The sequence below is a fragment of the Eschrichtius robustus genome, chromosome 16, assembly GCF_028021215.1.
Source record: "Eschrichtius robustus isolate mEscRob2 chromosome 16, mEscRob2.pri, whole genome shotgun sequence".
NCBI lineage: Eukaryota > Metazoa > Chordata > Mammalia > Artiodactyla > Eschrichtiidae > Eschrichtius > Eschrichtius robustus.
The window spans coordinates 76104802-76122670 of NC_090839.1; the positions used below are offsets into that span (position 1 = coordinate 76104802).

The window sequence follows — 17869 nt, forward strand, 5'->3', positions numbered from 1 at the left end:
AGCAGACGAATGGATAAAGAAGATTTGGTACATATATACAATGGAATATTACTCAGCCATAAAAAGGAACAAAATTGAGTCATTTGTTGAGACGTGGATGGATCTAGAGACTGTCATACAGAGTGAAGTAAGTCAGAAAGAGAAAAACAAATATCGTATATTAATGCATGTATGTGGAACCTAGAAAAATGGTACAGATGAGCCAGTTTGCAGGGCAGAAGTTGAGACACAGATGTAGAGAATGGACATATGGACACCAAGGGGGGAAAACTGCGGTGGGGTGGGGATGGTGGTGTGCTGAGTTGGGCGATTGGGATTGAAATGTATACACTGATGTGTATAAAATTGATGCCTAATAAGAACCTGCAGTATAAAAAAACAAACAAAACAACTAAAAAAAAAAAAAAAAAAAAGAGATATAGTCAAACACTCAATAGATACATTGAAAAGGAAAACTAAACTTCTGTGAAACAACGGAGTCTCAAAATAAATGAAGCAAAAACTGATAGAACTGAAAGGAGATGTAGACAAATCCACAATTATATCTGGGAGAATTCAACTCTCTCTCAGTAACTGACAGAACAAGCTGGATAAAGACAACATGTACACCATCAACCAACCTGACCTAACTGACATATCTAGAACACTCCACCCAACAACAGCAGAATGCACACTTTTCAAGTGCACAATGAACAATCACCAAGAAGACTAGGTCATAAAACAAACCTTAACAAATTGAAAAGAACTGAAATCACCCAAAATGTGTTTGCAGATCATAATCAACTAGAAAACAATAATGAGAAGGCATATGGAAAATCCCCAAATATTTGGAAATTAAACAACAAAGAGGAACTCAAGAGAAGTTACAAAATATTTTAAATTGAATGGAAAGGAAAATAAAACATACTAAAATTTGATAAAGCTAAGGCAGTGCTCAGAGAGAAACTTACAGCTTTACATGCTTAAATATACAATGCAAATAAACCTATAGATCTGGGTGGCTCAAGCCACAAATGTGATTCCAAAAGCACCTCAACTTCTTCTGAGAGTTAAATAAAATTATACACGTTAAGGTGACTACATAGTAGGTGTTTGTAAACATATGATGAATGAAAGAACAAGAGAACAAACGAATAAACATGCAGGCAATAAATAAACAAAACTACAAGTCAGATAACTATGAAGCACTGAAGCATAGTCCTGGATAGCTTTTTCAACTCAATGAAATAACTAAGATTCCATTCCCTTGCTCTCTGGGGCAATCAACAGCATGAATTTCTCGTAACAAGAGCTAGAAAGCTACTGAAGCCCTGGTACAACCCTAGTTAATACCTTTTATTAACTGTATCAAAATGTCATGTGTCACAATGGCACTTCCTCTCTATTCAGCAGAAAAACCCACTCAGAAAAGAAGGGCAGCAATTTTTCTCACGCTTACCCACATTTGTTTATAGTCCAATTGAATGTCACCCGGAATCCCTGGCAGGTCTATGGCCAGCACTTGCCAGTACTTTCATGACAAAGGGGTTCACAGGGCATGACTCAATAACTTCAGGTTGCTTAACTCACTTCAGGTTTCCTCATCTTCCTGTAAAAATAAGTTTCTACACAGGTGTCTCCCTTCACATTAACAAGCATAGAGAGAAGGGAGTGAGAGAGAGAAAAGGGACGAGAACCAATACTTATTTACTGAACACCTACTGTCAGCCAAGGTACTTTACACACACTGGTTCATTTAATTTGCTCAACAACTTGTAAAGTAGGAACAACCGTTCCCAAAGTACAAAGAGGAGAAAAGGAGACTGAAATTTAGGTCTTCCCACACCACAGATTCAAAATGGCAAACCTGGACAGTAAACCCCATTAGCAATTTCGTTCAGCTGGGTATGTTACAGAACATTTATTCCGTTAACACTGGGACTCAAGTTCTCTAAGTCCCCACCAGTTCTGATCAAGAAACTCTTGAGCATCCTCACTGAACAAGGAACATGCAGAGCTCCAATTTCCAAGCTCCTAGGACCAAAAATAAATCCACGTACATTTGTGCTTCTAAATTCGCAGCCTACAATGCCTATCACTTTGTTGTGATGAATGATGCAAAACCTTTAAACCACAAGGGACAGGAACTGAATGCTGTCTCTGTGACTTAACCACACCTACGTTTTGCATTTAAGATACCAAGAAAACATTCTTGACTACTTCCTGCAAGATCAGTTGCTTCTGAAATTCTGGCTCAAGCCACAAAAGCCCCCCAACTTCTTTCAGATACATTTTCTCAGTTGAAAAACATTTGATTGCATTTACATGCTCTTCATTAAAATGAATGTGGTAATTATCTGTAGCCAGTGCTCTTTAACAGCTGCTTCTGCAAAACAGTGTATCTCTACTCTATTGGGATCTCTAATATAACCTAGAGCAGTGGTTTAACTTTCATTTAAAATTTTTTCAGGGCTTCCCTGGTGGCACAGTGGTTAAGAATCCACCTGCCAGTGCAGCGGACACGGGTTCAAGCCCTGGTCTGGGGAGATCCCACATGCCGCAGAGCAGCTAAGCCCGTGAACCACAACTACTGAGCCTGCGCTCTAGAGCCCGCGAGCCACAACTACTGAGCCCACGTGCTGCAACTACTGAAGCCCATGTGCCCAAAGCCCATGCTCCGCAACAAAGAGAAGCCACTGCAATGAGAAGCCCGTGCACCGCAACAAAGAGGAGCCCCAGCTCGCCGCAACTAGAGAAAGCCCGCGCGCAGCAACGAAGACCCAACACAGCCAAAAATAAATAAATAAATTTATTTTTTAATAAATAAATAATTTTTAATAAATAAATAAATTTTAAGAATAAATAAATAAAATTTTTCCAGTGCACACTTGTGTAAATATACAGCATAAGAGGTGAAAGGAAAAACATGTAAGTTAAAGTTCAACTATTTTCTTTGCACACCTCAGCAGACTACACCCTTCTTTGTAGTCTACTACCTTAGACCACTAGAGGGTGTCTGATTGACAAGCAGTTCCCCAGATGATGGTTACCATTTAACAGCATAAACCACAGACAAGCTTTGAGGGTTTGGGAGTTTTTTGTTTTTTAAAGGCATAAAAGTGTTATACATGTATGTTTAAAAAAAAAGTCACGAAAAATTAGAAAGCCTTATTTAGGATAATAATCAAATGATCAATGAGAAAAATCCCTAGTGCTTTTGTTTTTAATTGGAGTACAGTTGCTTTACAATATTGTGTTAGTTTATACTGTACGGCAAAGTGAATCAGCTGTATATATGTATACATATACATGAATGTACATATACATATATCCCCTCTTTTAAGGATTTCCTTCTCATTTAGGTCACCACAGAGCACTGAGTAGAGTTCCCTGTGCTACACAGTAGGTTCTCATTAGTTATCTATTTTATATACAGTATCAATAGTGTATATATGTCAATCCCAATTCCCCAAATCATCCCACCCCTAGTGTTTAAAGCCGTCAGCAAGAACCACTGACAACTGTGACAACAGATGACAGATGCCTAGGCAGGCAAGACAACATCTGCAAGTGGGCTGAAGGCCTTTGCTATCCAGGGACCCTGTCATTTAACTCCACAGTCACCACCTCAGTCAAATGACAGCAACATCTTCTATTACTTATTATTACTGTGTAGTCATTACTATGTCCATTTATTGAGTGCCTAATACGTGACTGATAGTGTGCCAGGTATTTTATATACAATTTCCCTGAATCCTAGCCATTCTGCAAAAGAGGTATTAGTATTAGTATGCTCATTTTGCAAGAGGAAACGTGATTACCATATAACTTGACCAAAAGTAACACTGCTGCCATGAAGCAGAAAAGAAATTTAAACTGCACCACTGCTCCTTCTATTGGTGCAACAGTCTGCACAAGTATATATTTTCTCAATGGAACCATATTCTCCACACCTAAAGCACATTTGTACTGCGCTTTAAAAAGCATTTTCATATTAATCATGTCCTCAGTTTATTCCTCCAACAAGCCTGAGAGATGTGAAAGAATATCTACCACTTAAATATAGCAAAATCAGGCACAGTCCCAGAACCAAAGGATGCAACTGCTCAGCATACAAGAAAGAGAATTTGGCGGAAGTGCCTTTTCTTTGAACAATCTCATTCAACAACACAATTACTCACAGTTGGCAAATTCACCGAAAACAGGATCCACTGTTGTGTAAGAAGGTTTCTGACACACAAATATACTACCCATAACCACATGTGACCTGACACCGTAACAAGATGGAAGCTATTTTGCAATCACAAAAATAGTTTTGGGAATGAAAGTACAAATGCTAAACTTGGAATGCAAATACTGTTTCGAATTTTAAAAACGCATAAAACCTCAGCAATGGAAAGGGTTTTAGAGGTTCAGTCCAACTCTCCCCAGTTGGGGGGTCTCCTCACCACCTCCATTTGGCACATTTCTGGGGGAGGGGCATTCACTATCTCCACCATCAACCACTAATACTATTTACTGAGCATTTGTAATGTGTTGAGCGTTCTAGATATGTTAGCTTCAAATAATTAGATATATAATGACCACAGTGTACAGGGACCATACTTTCTGCCTGCAAACAAGAAAAAATGGGTTTGAGAAACATGGGGAAAAAAACATTTCCCCATTATTTTCTGTTTTTTAAAATAAAATTAGAAGTACAAAAATGATTATCTCTGGATTGCGGGATTATAGATAAGTTTTCTTTATATTTTTCTATCTTTGCTAGTTTTTAAAATAAATATTTTTTTCCTGACAAGTATTTATTACTTTATTTGGGAAATTTTCAAGCACATACAAAAGGAGTGAGGCTATAATGAACCCCAAGTTCCTATCAACTAAGTTCGACACCAATTATCAACACATGGCCAACCCACTTCCCCCTCTATCCCCAGGGAATTATTTTAAAGCAAATCCCAGATATCATATCATTTTATCCAATAAATACTTCAGCTTGTATCTCTAAAATAAGGGCCATGGGGGAGGATGGGGACCACAAAAGCATTATCATACCTAAAAAATTAACAATACATATTACTTTTTTAATCAGAAAAATGTGTTTTTAAAAATGAGATATTTAAGGGGAAGAAAGAAGAAAATGCTCAATGGCTTTACTACCTAAACAGCTTACATGACTCAGTTTCACTGAAGAGGTCTGACTGCATGGTTGCCTCTTTAGGCCACAAGAAAAACTGACAAAAATGTTTATTTCTAGTTATCAATGTTTCTGCGGTTTACCTGTTGAGAACTGCTTCCTTGTCTCCCAGACGGCTTTTAATTTTACTTGTCAGATAGTCCAAAAAGAGCGTCCAGATATCCAAACAAGAGAAGTAACCTTCATGAGTAGGCTATGGTGCAAAAGAAATCCAGACAATGAAATTACTTAATGCAACTACTCCTTAGAAACACACCCACCAGTGTTTACATCCACCAGAACGCTACAACCATAAGCCTAGGTTCCCTCGGCTTCTTGGTAACCACAATTGGTGTCTTTTATTCGGTCTTCACGATTGGGCCCTGTTGAACCTAACAAGACAAGGGTACCATGGAACACATCATTAAGGAGATACTGTACTATGCAGGGCAAACCAATTTACAAAATAAGCCGAGCGAACACCTGTTTTAAAATCTGAGACTGTGATGCAGAGAGCTCTTACAGATCATCCAATTCAAATCTGTTTTAGAGAAAAAGAAACTGAGATCCAGAGATATGTTCAAGGCCAGGGGTAGGAACAGGTCCCTATACCCCCAGCCAATGCTCTTTCCACTACACAGTATTACAAAACCAAAACTAAGTTTCAGTGGCTCCAAAGTGACAAGTTTACACATTTGAACATTAGGAAAGTAACATCTGCAGTCTTCCTACATAACAGATTGAAAATGAGCTCGTTAAGACTGACCTACAGGCTTTAGCTCATCTGCAAAGCAGACGTGTCAAACAGGCTAACAGCAACCTCTTACCAGGTGTCAATAAGGACAAAGTAAGGAGAAAAGAGCAAATCTTTGTAGGGTCCTAGCGCCTGGACCACTGCACTGATCAACTTTCTCAAGAGCCTTGAGATTCTATTTCATGCAAAATCCAAGCATTATATTCTCCAACATCTAGTCCTTCTCACACATATTCAGTTTCATCTGTGGCCCCCCAATCCCTTATATATCCACTCAAATTCTTGCTACCTACAAGAACTCTTTGGCTTTACTTGTGATTACTTCATCGAACCACATATTTGATGGCAGGATTAGATATGGAAAGAAATAATACCATCACCTTCTTGAGTCAGTTTCCTTCCATCTCTGAGCCAAAGAAATCCAGAAGTTGACAAGGGCAAGTATGGAATCTGTCCAAGAGATAACTACCAATGACGGTGGTGGTGTACCCAGGCTGGGTCTGAGACAGAAAAACTGTCAACTTAAAAAATGTGGCAGACCCCACTCACAAGCCACAGGGCAGCTCTGGAACTGGACTGCTACAGCTCAATCAGGACCACTGGCAGGGCCATCCTCAGGACATGAAATGAACCAGAAGAATAAGCAGAAAAAACAATAAGCCGTGTGGAAATAATATGGATAGCTTGTGGACAGGCACTTGACTTGCAGCCAGGAGATGTAGTCTCGTCCTGGCTTTGGCCTGCTGTGCTTCCAGTAAGGAGGTCACCCAGCCACCCTTCCTTGCTTTGAAAATAAATACCTACCAGATCCCTCACCAAAAAATATAACTGATCAGATGCACGTGGAGGTGCTTTTGAGAAAAGCCACCACATAAATCCAAGTGTTATGGCTATGTCAAAGTAGTTTACAATTATACACGTCTTTCTCATGCGTTTGAATTGAGGATTTACTGTGTGGCTCAAGGCTGGAAAAAAAGTTGGGCAAATACACCCTCCGTAGGACCTGAAACACTACCATTCACATCCATCTCTACAGGCCCCACTGTGAGGCCTTATGCACTGCCCGCAGTCTGGCCTTTGACAATTGCTCTGGGCACAGATTGCTAAGGTCATAAAGGCAATAGGCTGACTGCACTTTTGGAGTCATACAACTTTGCAGAGCCCTCAGGGACCCATTTTTAAAATGTACCCTTACTCAGATTTTTTACTTTTCAGATCCCAGGGCTGGTTAGTCACTAAAGATCCTGGCAAGTTCCTTTAAGAAACTAATGATACTACTCTTCTCTCCAAGTGGTTTGTTTTCATTTGCATTGGTCTATTTGATCTTCACAACAGTCCTGGAAACCGGAGAGATGTTTTTCTTCTTCCCATTTTACAGATAAAGAAACCAGAAGTCAAGTCATCTGCCCAAGGTGACAAGATAAGGAACAAAAACAGAACTAGACTGTGGATCGTAAGACTCCCCCGGTCCAGACCCTTCCCCCTATGCCATACTATCTCAGGCATGTTTTAAGAAGAAGGGGCAAAATGGAAACTGCAAGACCAAGAAGGAATTGGTAATGATACAGCAAATGAAGGAGCAGGAAGACAGAAACCATATGTTTATACAGACACCTCAGGGGCTCAGCAATGGTAGAGGCAAACACCTGATGAGCACTAGTGGCTGGAGGGACTGTGGCAGGACACTTAGGTGAAAGAAAAAATGCAGGAAAATAAACAGAAGAGAGGAAATGGTTACAGGAAGATACCACCACCATCTTTGTCTTATTACTATTCTTTAAAAATATGTTGACCAGGGACTTCCCTGGTGGTGCAGTGGTTAAGAATCTGCCTACCAATGCAGGGGACACAGGTTCGAGCCCTGGTCCGGGAAGATCCCACATGCCGCGGAGCAACTAAGCCCGTGTGCCACAACTACCGAGCCTGCGCTCTAGAGCCCGCGAGCCACAACTACTGAAGCCCACGCACCACAACTACTTAAGCCCGCGTGCCTGGAGCCCGTGGTCCTCAACAAGAGAACCCACTGCAATGAGAAGCCTGCGCACCGCAATGAAGAGTAGCCCCCGTTCACCGCAACTAGAGAAAGCCTGCGTGCAGCAACAAAGACCCAACAGACCCAAAGATAAATAAATTAAAAATAAATTTAAAAAAAAAAATGTTGACCAGGACTAATATTTCCATGAATTGTAGGAACAAAAGGCAAAGTACATTGAGAATAACCCTCTAAACAAGAGAAAAGACACATTTTCCCACTTTACAGAGAACTAAGCTATAATAAAGGAAGAGCACGCTGTTAATGAACAGATGAGAACTTAAAGCTCTCTTGAGAGCAATTTAATTTCTTATTCTTAAATCTTATCCTAAAGAAATCTTTTACTACCAGCTCCTGGGCCTAGAGTGTGCCCTGCCAGCTTTCTCCCGCCCTGCCTCTCCAGCAAAGGGCAGCTTGCCCCGGAGCCCCTTCCAGGTTCCTGCCCTTCAGGCCAGCGCTCAGAATCGGCTTCTGCCTGCACCTCGAGGCCACCAACCCATACAGCCCAGAGTCTGCACCCAGAAATGCAAGTCCTCGCACAGGAGGCCAGCAGAACACAGGGAGCTCAGCTGACAGTGACCCGCTGGTGAGGGAGGAAGACAGAAGCTTGCTGTTTGCCTCATGACCAATCTATCTCTTCTCCCAGTATGTAATTAAAACACATATAAATATATAAAACCACCACTCTCGGTTCAGTGGAAAATTAACCCGTAGGATTCTAGTGAAAGAGTCATAGAAGATGAATATGGAAAGACCCTAAAGATGCCCACTGCAGTCTATCTCCTTAGGAAATTTAAAAGACTTGTCCAAGGACAGAATCTAATAGAAATAACCAGAGCTCAAACACAGAACTTTTGGGTCCACATCCAAAGAAGGAGGCATCAGACATGCATACTTCAAAATACTTTTTAGCTTTCTTCTACACCACGTATACTAAAAAGGTCCCATTTTACACAGGGAGCAAAATCGCAAGACGTTTCATTCTGTTTCCCAAATAAACCCTTCCTTCTGCCCCCAGCACTGGCTCCTTATCTCTCGTTCATTTCTGCTGCACTTATTCTAAGGTATCTATCAAATCCTTCCTTTTTTCCTGGTCCCCTTTAAGATTTCTCCAGATCCATCTCAGATCTCTCCCACTTCTGATGCTTCTCTCCTACATCCTCACCCTCCTACAATCTCATCACCTCTTCTTTCCCTTCTAGGCCTAGTGAGATCAGCGTGTTTCCTTCTTGCTCTGCACTCACCGGCCCCTCTATCAGACATCGTGTCACTTCTTTAACCTTTGATCCTCCTCCATCTGCACCCTTCCAAATCCCCTTGTACATATACACACCCCTCCCAGCCTCCACCCTTACCTCTCCTCTAGCCTCATTAAGTTACAACATCAGTGATTGAAACAACCAAAAAAGACTGCTTATAAAATTAGATGACCTCACTGACCCAGCAGTTTCATCCCTGGTGATATACCAACATTCGCAGAAAGTGCTACGTATGTACATCAAAAGGCAGGCACAAGAATGTTCGCTGCAACATGATTCATGACCACCAAAAACTGGAAGTGGCCCAAATCAGCAGTGGAGTGGCTTTTCTAATGACTTCCTATAAAACAATGAGAACAAACTACTGCCACACACAACACAGATGAAGCTCACAAACATAATGTTGAATGAAAAAAGTCAGACAAAACAAATCTACATTGTATGCTTCCATTTAGACAAGTTCTAAAACAGGCACAACTCATCTGGGATATTAAAGTCAGGTCTGGGGTTACTTCTGGGGAGGACGTGGAGGGGAGTGATGAAGGACATGAGGGGATTTCTGGGGGTGCTGGTAATGTTCTACTTCTTGACTTAGGTGGTGGTCACATATCTTGTTCGTTTGGGGAAAACTCACGAAGCTATACATGTATGATTTATGCACTGTTCCATACGTGTGTGATAGTTCAACAAAAAGCTTTTTTGGGGGGAGTGGGGGGGAGCTGCACCGCAATGCTCGCGGGATCTGAGTTCCTCAACCAGGGATTGTGCCCGGACCACGGCAGTGAAAGCCCCGAAACCTAACTACTAGGCCACCAGGGAGCTCCCCAAAAAGCTAATAAAGACACACAAATGGGCACAAGTGATAGGGCATGACAGAAATGTTTAAAACTGGACTCTGATGATGGCTGCACAAGTCTATAAATCTATCGAACATCACTGAATTGTACAATTACAGTGGGTGAATTGCATAGTAAGTAAATGTTATCTCAATAAAGCTGCTGAAATATATATAGAAACAAAAAATATTGAGTAATCAGAATGTAAATTCAGTGAAGGCAAGGACTTTGCTTACAAGGGTTATATGCCTCGCTCCTGGAACACAACAGGAGCTCAAAAAACATTTGCTGAATGGGAGAAACAACTGGATCCACCAAAACTGAACTCTTGAGAGCTTCACTATTTACAATCTCCTTGTGGTAAGTCTTAGTGACAGTTACAGACTAGAACTAAAGGCCCTAACTTCAGACTTTTTCTATATTTTGCTTCTTCAACGTAACAGTGATTAAGAGCAGACTCTATGGGTTCAAATCCTGGCTCCACCGCTTACTAACTGTATGACCCTCAGCAAGTTATCTTTGTGCCTCAGTTTCTTTATCTGTAAAATGGGGATGATAATAATACCTACCTCATAGGGTTGTTATGAAGGATAAATGTGTTAATCTTCATATAGTAAGCACTATATAAATGTTTGACAAATAAAATAAAGAAGTTCTTTCTCCTGAAAGTAACAAAGTAGACATTTTGAGTGGCAAGGGATAGACATGGGCAGTTCCAGTGCTTTACCTGATGAAATGTGTACTTGAACAGAAGTGTCAAAAACTCCACCACGGGGAACTGGGAGTAGGACTCGATTCTTCTTAGGTGAACACTGACAAAGAGCCGCAGAAAGTCAGTAAACTTCTCGATGTAGCTAAAGAAGACAAGAAGACAAAAGGTGACAATGAGAAACTCGGCCACCTCCCTAGAAGAGAACTCAAATTCAATCCAAATTTCTTTCAGTACAAAACTATACAGATTTATAACAAATATATTTTCAGTTAAAAATATAAAGGCCTGCAACAATTACCTACAGGTCAGGCAACCCTTCATTCCATTACCACCTGAAACATAGCAGAAAAGCAACTTTAATCCTCAGACACTATCTAGGTAAGGCATCTTATAAGCTAGCATCCTCATATTTTCTAACTCAGTGTTATGACCCAATTAAAGTGAAAGGAAATGGTACTCAAAAGGTCCATGGGCAGATCATCTGTCATTTCAATGTGGCAAGTCTGGAGGGCTGGTTTTCTTTGCTAGGAGGCCAAAATATTAAAACGAATGTGCTAAAAACCCAAAAACAAAACAAGGCTATAGGAAAGGGATGGCATCCAGGTAAGATATATTCAGTCTTGCAACCTAATGTTCATGTTTTTTCCCACCCTCTGGCTCCTGGTGCTAATTAAACATAGCACATCCCAATCCATTCTGAAAGTGATTTCAAATGTAAGGGAGGAGGACTGTTAGAGCTGGACAAGACTCAGGGACAATTTAATGATGCATCATTTTAGAGATGAAGCCCAGAGAGATAAAGTGACTGGCCCAAGGTCACTCAGCCAGCTCACAAAAGAACTGGACTACCATCTACTCCCAATCCAGTGCTCTTTCTTTTCACATCACAGTGAATTCCCAATTCATCTGTATTCAAAAATCATTTCACAGAAGAGTGTGGGTCACAGCTGCAAGGATAAGATATTTCTGTTATTGAATACACAGCACATCATCACTCTCACATTTCAGAAACTGTCATTTTAAGCTCCTAAATACCAAAAGGTGATTAGAAAATGAGATGGGCATACCTCCATAAACCACATTTCAGAGACAGATTAAAAAAGATAAAAGATACACTGGGCCTTAGCCAAATATTGAATGATGGCTAAAAGCAATTCTGAAACTCCTAACTGCAAAGAGCTGTGTTGTTTTTTTTTTTTTAAAGCAAAGATGTATGAGATAATAAAGGGGAAGAAGACTACTCCTCAGAAGAGCAAAACCGGCCCATAAATAAAACGTCCCATATTGTTCCTGGGACCTAGCACCCTCAGGGTGGCCAATCTGTGTGGCCGCCACACACAGGTAAGCTTACTTGCAGCTTAAAAAAAAAAAATTAATTTGTTTGATAAGGATCATGGGGCCAAATACCTGAAAAACAGTAAGGCACTAATCAACTGTTTTTAGAGATAGGAAAGTACAAAAAAGCTTCTCTGAGGCCTTCAGTCACTAATACTCAAGAGCAGGAACTCCTCATTCCTCGCTCAGCCTATTGCACATTTTTATGTGGTTATTCAAAGACATCAACCAGTTTGCTGCTCTTCAGGAAGATGCACTCAATTCCCTACCACCCATTAAAGAATAAGGAGAAGTCATGGGTCAAATACCACACAATCTCAATCAATTTTATTTGAATCTCCAACCCAATTTTTTTAAAGAATACAAGCAAGACTGTTCCGTAGCTAAAACTCCGATTTTATTTCACCTCATTTTCTTTCCCTTGCCCACCTTCTGGTACAGGTGCTAATGAGCAGTAGAAAGTTAGAAAAAAAGGCAGTAGAGGAGAAGAGAGGAAGAAACCTGGTTAAGCAGCTCCTAAACAACTGAGAATGGACTTAGCTGTTTAGAATTAGTGGTAAGGGACCCAAGAGCCAGGAAGCAAGCACACAGTGTTGTTCATGTCACCTTTCTGCTTCCAGGCACCTCTCAGCTTTCACAGGGCAATAGGAAGCATAGGATTAAAATATAAAACCAAGAGCACAAAAGTTACACGTAACAAAATCAGAACACAGATCATCCATGATGACATTTTTATACCACCCAAATGTAAGCCATAACAAACATTACACCACAAGTAAAAGTCAGAACAACTGATATCTGATGGTTGGTACAAGCAGTTGGGTTACTGTTGTGATTTTTTTAAACATATGAAAATACAGCCTTTCTTAACCAAAGCTAGAAAGGATATAAACATATAAGCTGTGTCTGAATGTTGATGCTTTTGAATTCAAATAGGAAGCTATTACCAAATAATGAAAAGTAAAACCAACATATTACCATATCAGATTATGAGTTCTTTTGTGATTATACAAAGAAAATTTCACACAAAGCTTGTTTACAATGAACCAAACCAAAATAATCTCATGTACCAATTTTTTCAACTTTAGAAAAACTTATTAAAATTGCTAAATTTAGAAAGCACTAAAACTGTCTTAACTTTAGGCACTTGACTTTATATCCTGCTGCTTACTCTAAAGAAAAAGAAATGGCTTAACTCTGCATAGCTTAACAACAAAAACAAGCCAAGGAAAATTGATGACAATACTAACAACTTTTGCTGCCAGGCAATCTATAAATATTTACTAATTCAATACAATTTATCTGCTTGCAAGTCTCTGAACAGTCAACATAATGTTCTTAATATAAGCTTCCAATTTTCCCTTTTGTTTTTACACAGCAGTAGCATCATATTAATGAAAGCTGGAAGATACATAAATGACATCATCTGTAAGGGAAATAAATGAGACCATGCCTCAGCATACTGTGGAATCATCTGCTAAGAGTCCTTAATAAAGAGAGGCTAAGTGATTTTAGGCTCCATTCAAGAGGACAGTAACCAAGAAACACAGGTGTGTGCCCCATTAACAACTCTCCTTTCTTTTGATGAAAACTTGCCATCGGTGCAAAACTCACAATAGTGACAACATTCCTATACACTGCACGACGTTCACTTGAGAAAAGTCAAATAGGAAGAACCAACAAGCAACACCAAGCAAGGAAGGGCAAGTGTAACTCCTGTACCTCCACGGGCCTCCTCTCCTGTGCTTGGCTACGCATGAGCAGCGGTCCCAGTTCCTGCACCACCTCAGACCTGCAGGCAAAGAGTGAGGAGAGGGCGGACAAGGGTGGAAGGGAGGACAGGAGATGGACGGGCAAAGAAGACAACCAACCTACACAATTCACACAATTCACAACTTTTCCAACTCAACTCCTTTCCCTTAACCACCCTAGCCCTTCCAGCTAAGCTCGGACTTACTGGTACACACCTACCTCTCCGTTCCTCACCAGGAGCCCCAGATTCTGAAACCAAAGAGGATTACAGACACTATGCAGTGCAACGTGATAAACAGTCAAGGCCCATTCTCAGGGCACAGCCGATGCCACACCTGTTTTCATTACCTCTCATCGAGTTCTTCTAGCCTGCTCTTCACCGTGTGGGCATTGTTATCCTTGGTGATTTTCTGCAGGAGGTAGAAAGTCTGCTGGAACATACGCAGTAAGTACTCCTCGAACTCCATAGGCACACAGTTCTTGGACATGAGTTCATTGATGCAGGACATGGCCAGGACCCCAAGCCGGCCGCGCTCCTGACCCAACACACAGTTCTGGCTGCTGCCGTTAACTGATGCCATCTTTCTGGCCCGGATGTCACAGCCAAAGCGCGCAAAGTGGAAGATGGTGGTAAGGAGGGATGGGGTGATGCTGGCAGACAGAGGAATCCAACTGAAGAGATGGGCCAGGCACTCCAAGGCCAGGGAACAGATATACTCACTCTCCACATCAAGGATGGGGATTGGCTGATTCAACAGTTTGGCTGAACTAGGACTCTGCAACAGGTTACTCAGTAAGTCACCTGAAACACAAAAGGCTTCTAAGATACACACTATCAAATCTCTTATAAACCAATTTAAGTAATTCTCCTTAAAAAAGAACAAAAACAAAAAACCAAGCATTAGCATAAAGCAGAAGTTCTCAAAGTTTGGTCCAGGGACCCCTGAGAGCCCCCAGAACCCTTTTCGGGGTTCACAAATTCAGAACTATTTTTAAAAGAATGTTATTTTCCTTTTTCACTTTTACTATCTCACAAGTGTACAACGGAGCTTTCCAGAGGTTACATTCCAAGTTACAAGCAACAGAGAAAAAGCAAACGCTATCTATCATTAAGCTACATATTAAAGAGATTTACAAAAATGTTAATGCCGCTCTTCTCAGTAAATGTTTTTGTTTGCTTTGGAAAAGTTATTTTTCATTAAGATATATTATTTGTTAATATGCACTGAATTCATCACAGTTACTTTTAAAAGAATTAATAAATATTTCCAAATTTTCTCAGTTTGAATATCAACAGATAAAACCCACAAAGCTCTTTGAGGACCTCAATAATTCTTAAGAGTAAAGGGGTTCAGGGAATTCCCTGGTGGCACAGTGGTTAAGAATCCACCTGCCAATGGAGGGGACACGGGTTCAAGCCCTGGTCCAGGAAGATCCCACATGCTGCAGAGCAACTAAGCCCATGTGCCACAACTACTGAGCCTGCGCTCTAGAGTCGGTGAGCCACAACTACTGAAGCCTGGGTGCCTAGAGCTCGTGCTCCACAACAAGAGAAGCCACCGCAATGAGAAACCCATACACCGCAATGAAGAGGAGCCCCTGCTCCCCACAACTAGAGAAAGCCTGTGTGCAGCAACAAAGACCCAACGCAGCACCCCCCAAAAAATAATTAATTAATTAATTTTTTTTTAAAAAAAGAGTAAAGGGGTCCAGGGTGGGTGGGCGAAACAGGTGAAGGTGGTTAAAAAGGTACAAACTTCCAGCTGTAAGACAAATAAGTCCTGGGGATGTAATGTACAATATGGTGACTACGGTTTACAATTCTGTACTGTATATTTGAAAGTTGCTAATAGTGTAAAATAAATTCTCACAAGAAAAAAACTTGTAACTGTGTGGTAATGGATCTACAGTTACTGTGGTGATCATTTTGCAAATATACATAAATCACTATTTTGTACACCTGAAACTAACACTAACAGTGTTATATGTCAATTATACCTCAATTTAAAAAAAAAAAAAGAGTAAACAGGTCCAAAGACCAAAAATTTGAAACTACTGGGCTAGTCAAGGTGATGTCTGGGGACCTGCATCATCAACATAACCTGGAAGTTTGTCGGAAATACAAATGATCAGGCAACACCCACATCCACTGAAGTAGAACCTGGGGGGTGGGGGCAGGAAGCTGTGCTTGTACCAGCTCTCCAGGTGATTCTTATGCTTGCTTAATTTTTGAGAAGCACTGAACACTAAAGGAAATCACACAAAATGAAATTGGGGGTGGGGGTGGCTATAAAATGATGTTAGAGAAGACAAAAGAAGAAAAACATTCATAACTATAACAAGAAGAAGCCTTTCCTGAAATAAAGGTGTGACTATACAAAATGAAAGGGCTTATTCTGCCCCAAGAAAAAAAATAAGGCGTAATCAATACAAAAACTTCAGGAATAAGGAAGGAATGTAGGCAGAAAATGCACATATACAAAGGAGAAAACCCCAAATTCAGACTTCACAGTAACAGTCAAAGCCAAAAAACAGTGGTGCAGTGTCTACAAGTTCTGGGGCAAAGAATGACCTAACCCAAAGGTCCCCTTTGAGTATAAAGGAAGGTGACATTTTTTTCAAACATGCAAAAATTGAAATAATATATTGCCCACAGATTCTTAGGGAGGATACTGAACAATGAAACCATGCAAATAAAGAGATAAATAAAAACGAAGAATTACAGAATGGTGAAGCTGTGGCAAAGCGACTAATGCAAGCACTGAATTAAATACAGAATCAAGACTCAACAAATGGTGGAATTATAGAAGGGTGTGCTAACTAACTTTCTCACCTTTCACAAGCACGAAGTCTCAAAATATATGGTCTAAAATTAAAATATGTAGTAAGAAATTGGTTTTCATAACCTTTTTTTCTTATCCTTGGAGATCTTTTTTTTTTTTTTTTAAATACATTTATTTATTTATTTATTTATTTTAGCTGTGTTGGGTCTTCATTTCTGTGCGAGGGCTTTCTCTAGTTGAGGCAAGCGGGGATCACTCTTCATTGCGGTGCGCGGGCCTCTCACTATCGCGGCCTCTCCTGTTGCGGAGCACAGGCTCCAGACGCGCAGGCTCAGTAGTTGTGGCTCACGGGCCCAGTTGCTCCCCGGCATGTGGGATCTTCCCAGACCAGGGCTCGAACCCGTGTCCCCTGCATTGGCAGGCAGATTCTCAACCACTGCGCCACCAGGGAAGCCCGGAGATATCTTTTACAAACTAATATTCCTTGTGGAAAAAGCATCTCAAGGTCAGCAATTCCTTCCGTTTAATACTTCCTGTTAAATTCAAGTAAAACTAAAACTGAATAGTCTTTAGCAAAAATATATGATACCAAAAAAAAAATACATGGTACGATGCCATTTGGTCCTTTTATTCAGTTTAATCTATCTTTAACTGCATCTATGTAGAAAGAGAGGTCTGGAATGATGTTATTTCTGTATGGTGGAATACTGGGTAAATTTTTACATTTTGTTTTTTACCTTATAGCAGCAGTTCTCAAATGTTTTAGTCTTAAAACCCCTTTACACTCTTAAAAATCACTGAGGACAGCAAAAAGCTTCTTTCTGTTTATGTAGGTTATTGATATTTGTCACATTAGAAATTAAAACTAAGAATTTTTCAAATATTTAATTCATTTAATAATGATAAGCCCATTACATGTTAGCATAAACAACATTTTTAAATGAAAAAACTGTATTTTGCCCTCCAAAAAATAAGTGAGAAGAATAGCACTGTTTTTACATTTTTGGAAATCTCTTTATTGTGTGGCTTGAAAGAAGATAGCTAGATTCTCTCATCTGGTTCTGTACCCAATCTGTTGTACTATGTTGTTTTATTGAAGTATATGAAGAGAACCCAGCTTCACACAGATATACAACTGAAAGAGAAGGAAGTGGCCTTTTCAGATAACGGCAGCTATTCTAATACTAAAATCTGATGAGTACTCATTTCTTAAAGGTTAATTGCAATGTGGAATCTGAATGAGCTTTTTTTACT

General features: G+C 40.3%; 1 protein-coding gene across 2 annotated transcripts in view; it reads right to left on the reverse strand.

The window, feature by feature from the left end:
- The window catches only part of XPO6 (exportin 6), a 119106-nt gene that overhangs the window by 44958 nt on the left and 56279 nt on the right, over positions 1 to 17869 (reverse strand). For both annotated transcript variants that reach the window (XM_068565512.1, XM_068565511.1), the window contains exons 7-9: positions 14181 to 14634; positions 10761 to 10887; positions 5257 to 5366 (exon numbers count right to left, since the gene is read on the reverse strand). In XM_068565512.1, the coding sequence (XP_068421613.1) occupies positions 5257 to 5366; positions 10761 to 10887; positions 14181 to 14634 (691 nt within the window). The remainder of the gene's footprint in view (positions 1 to 5256; positions 5367 to 10760; positions 10888 to 14180; positions 14635 to 17869) is intronic.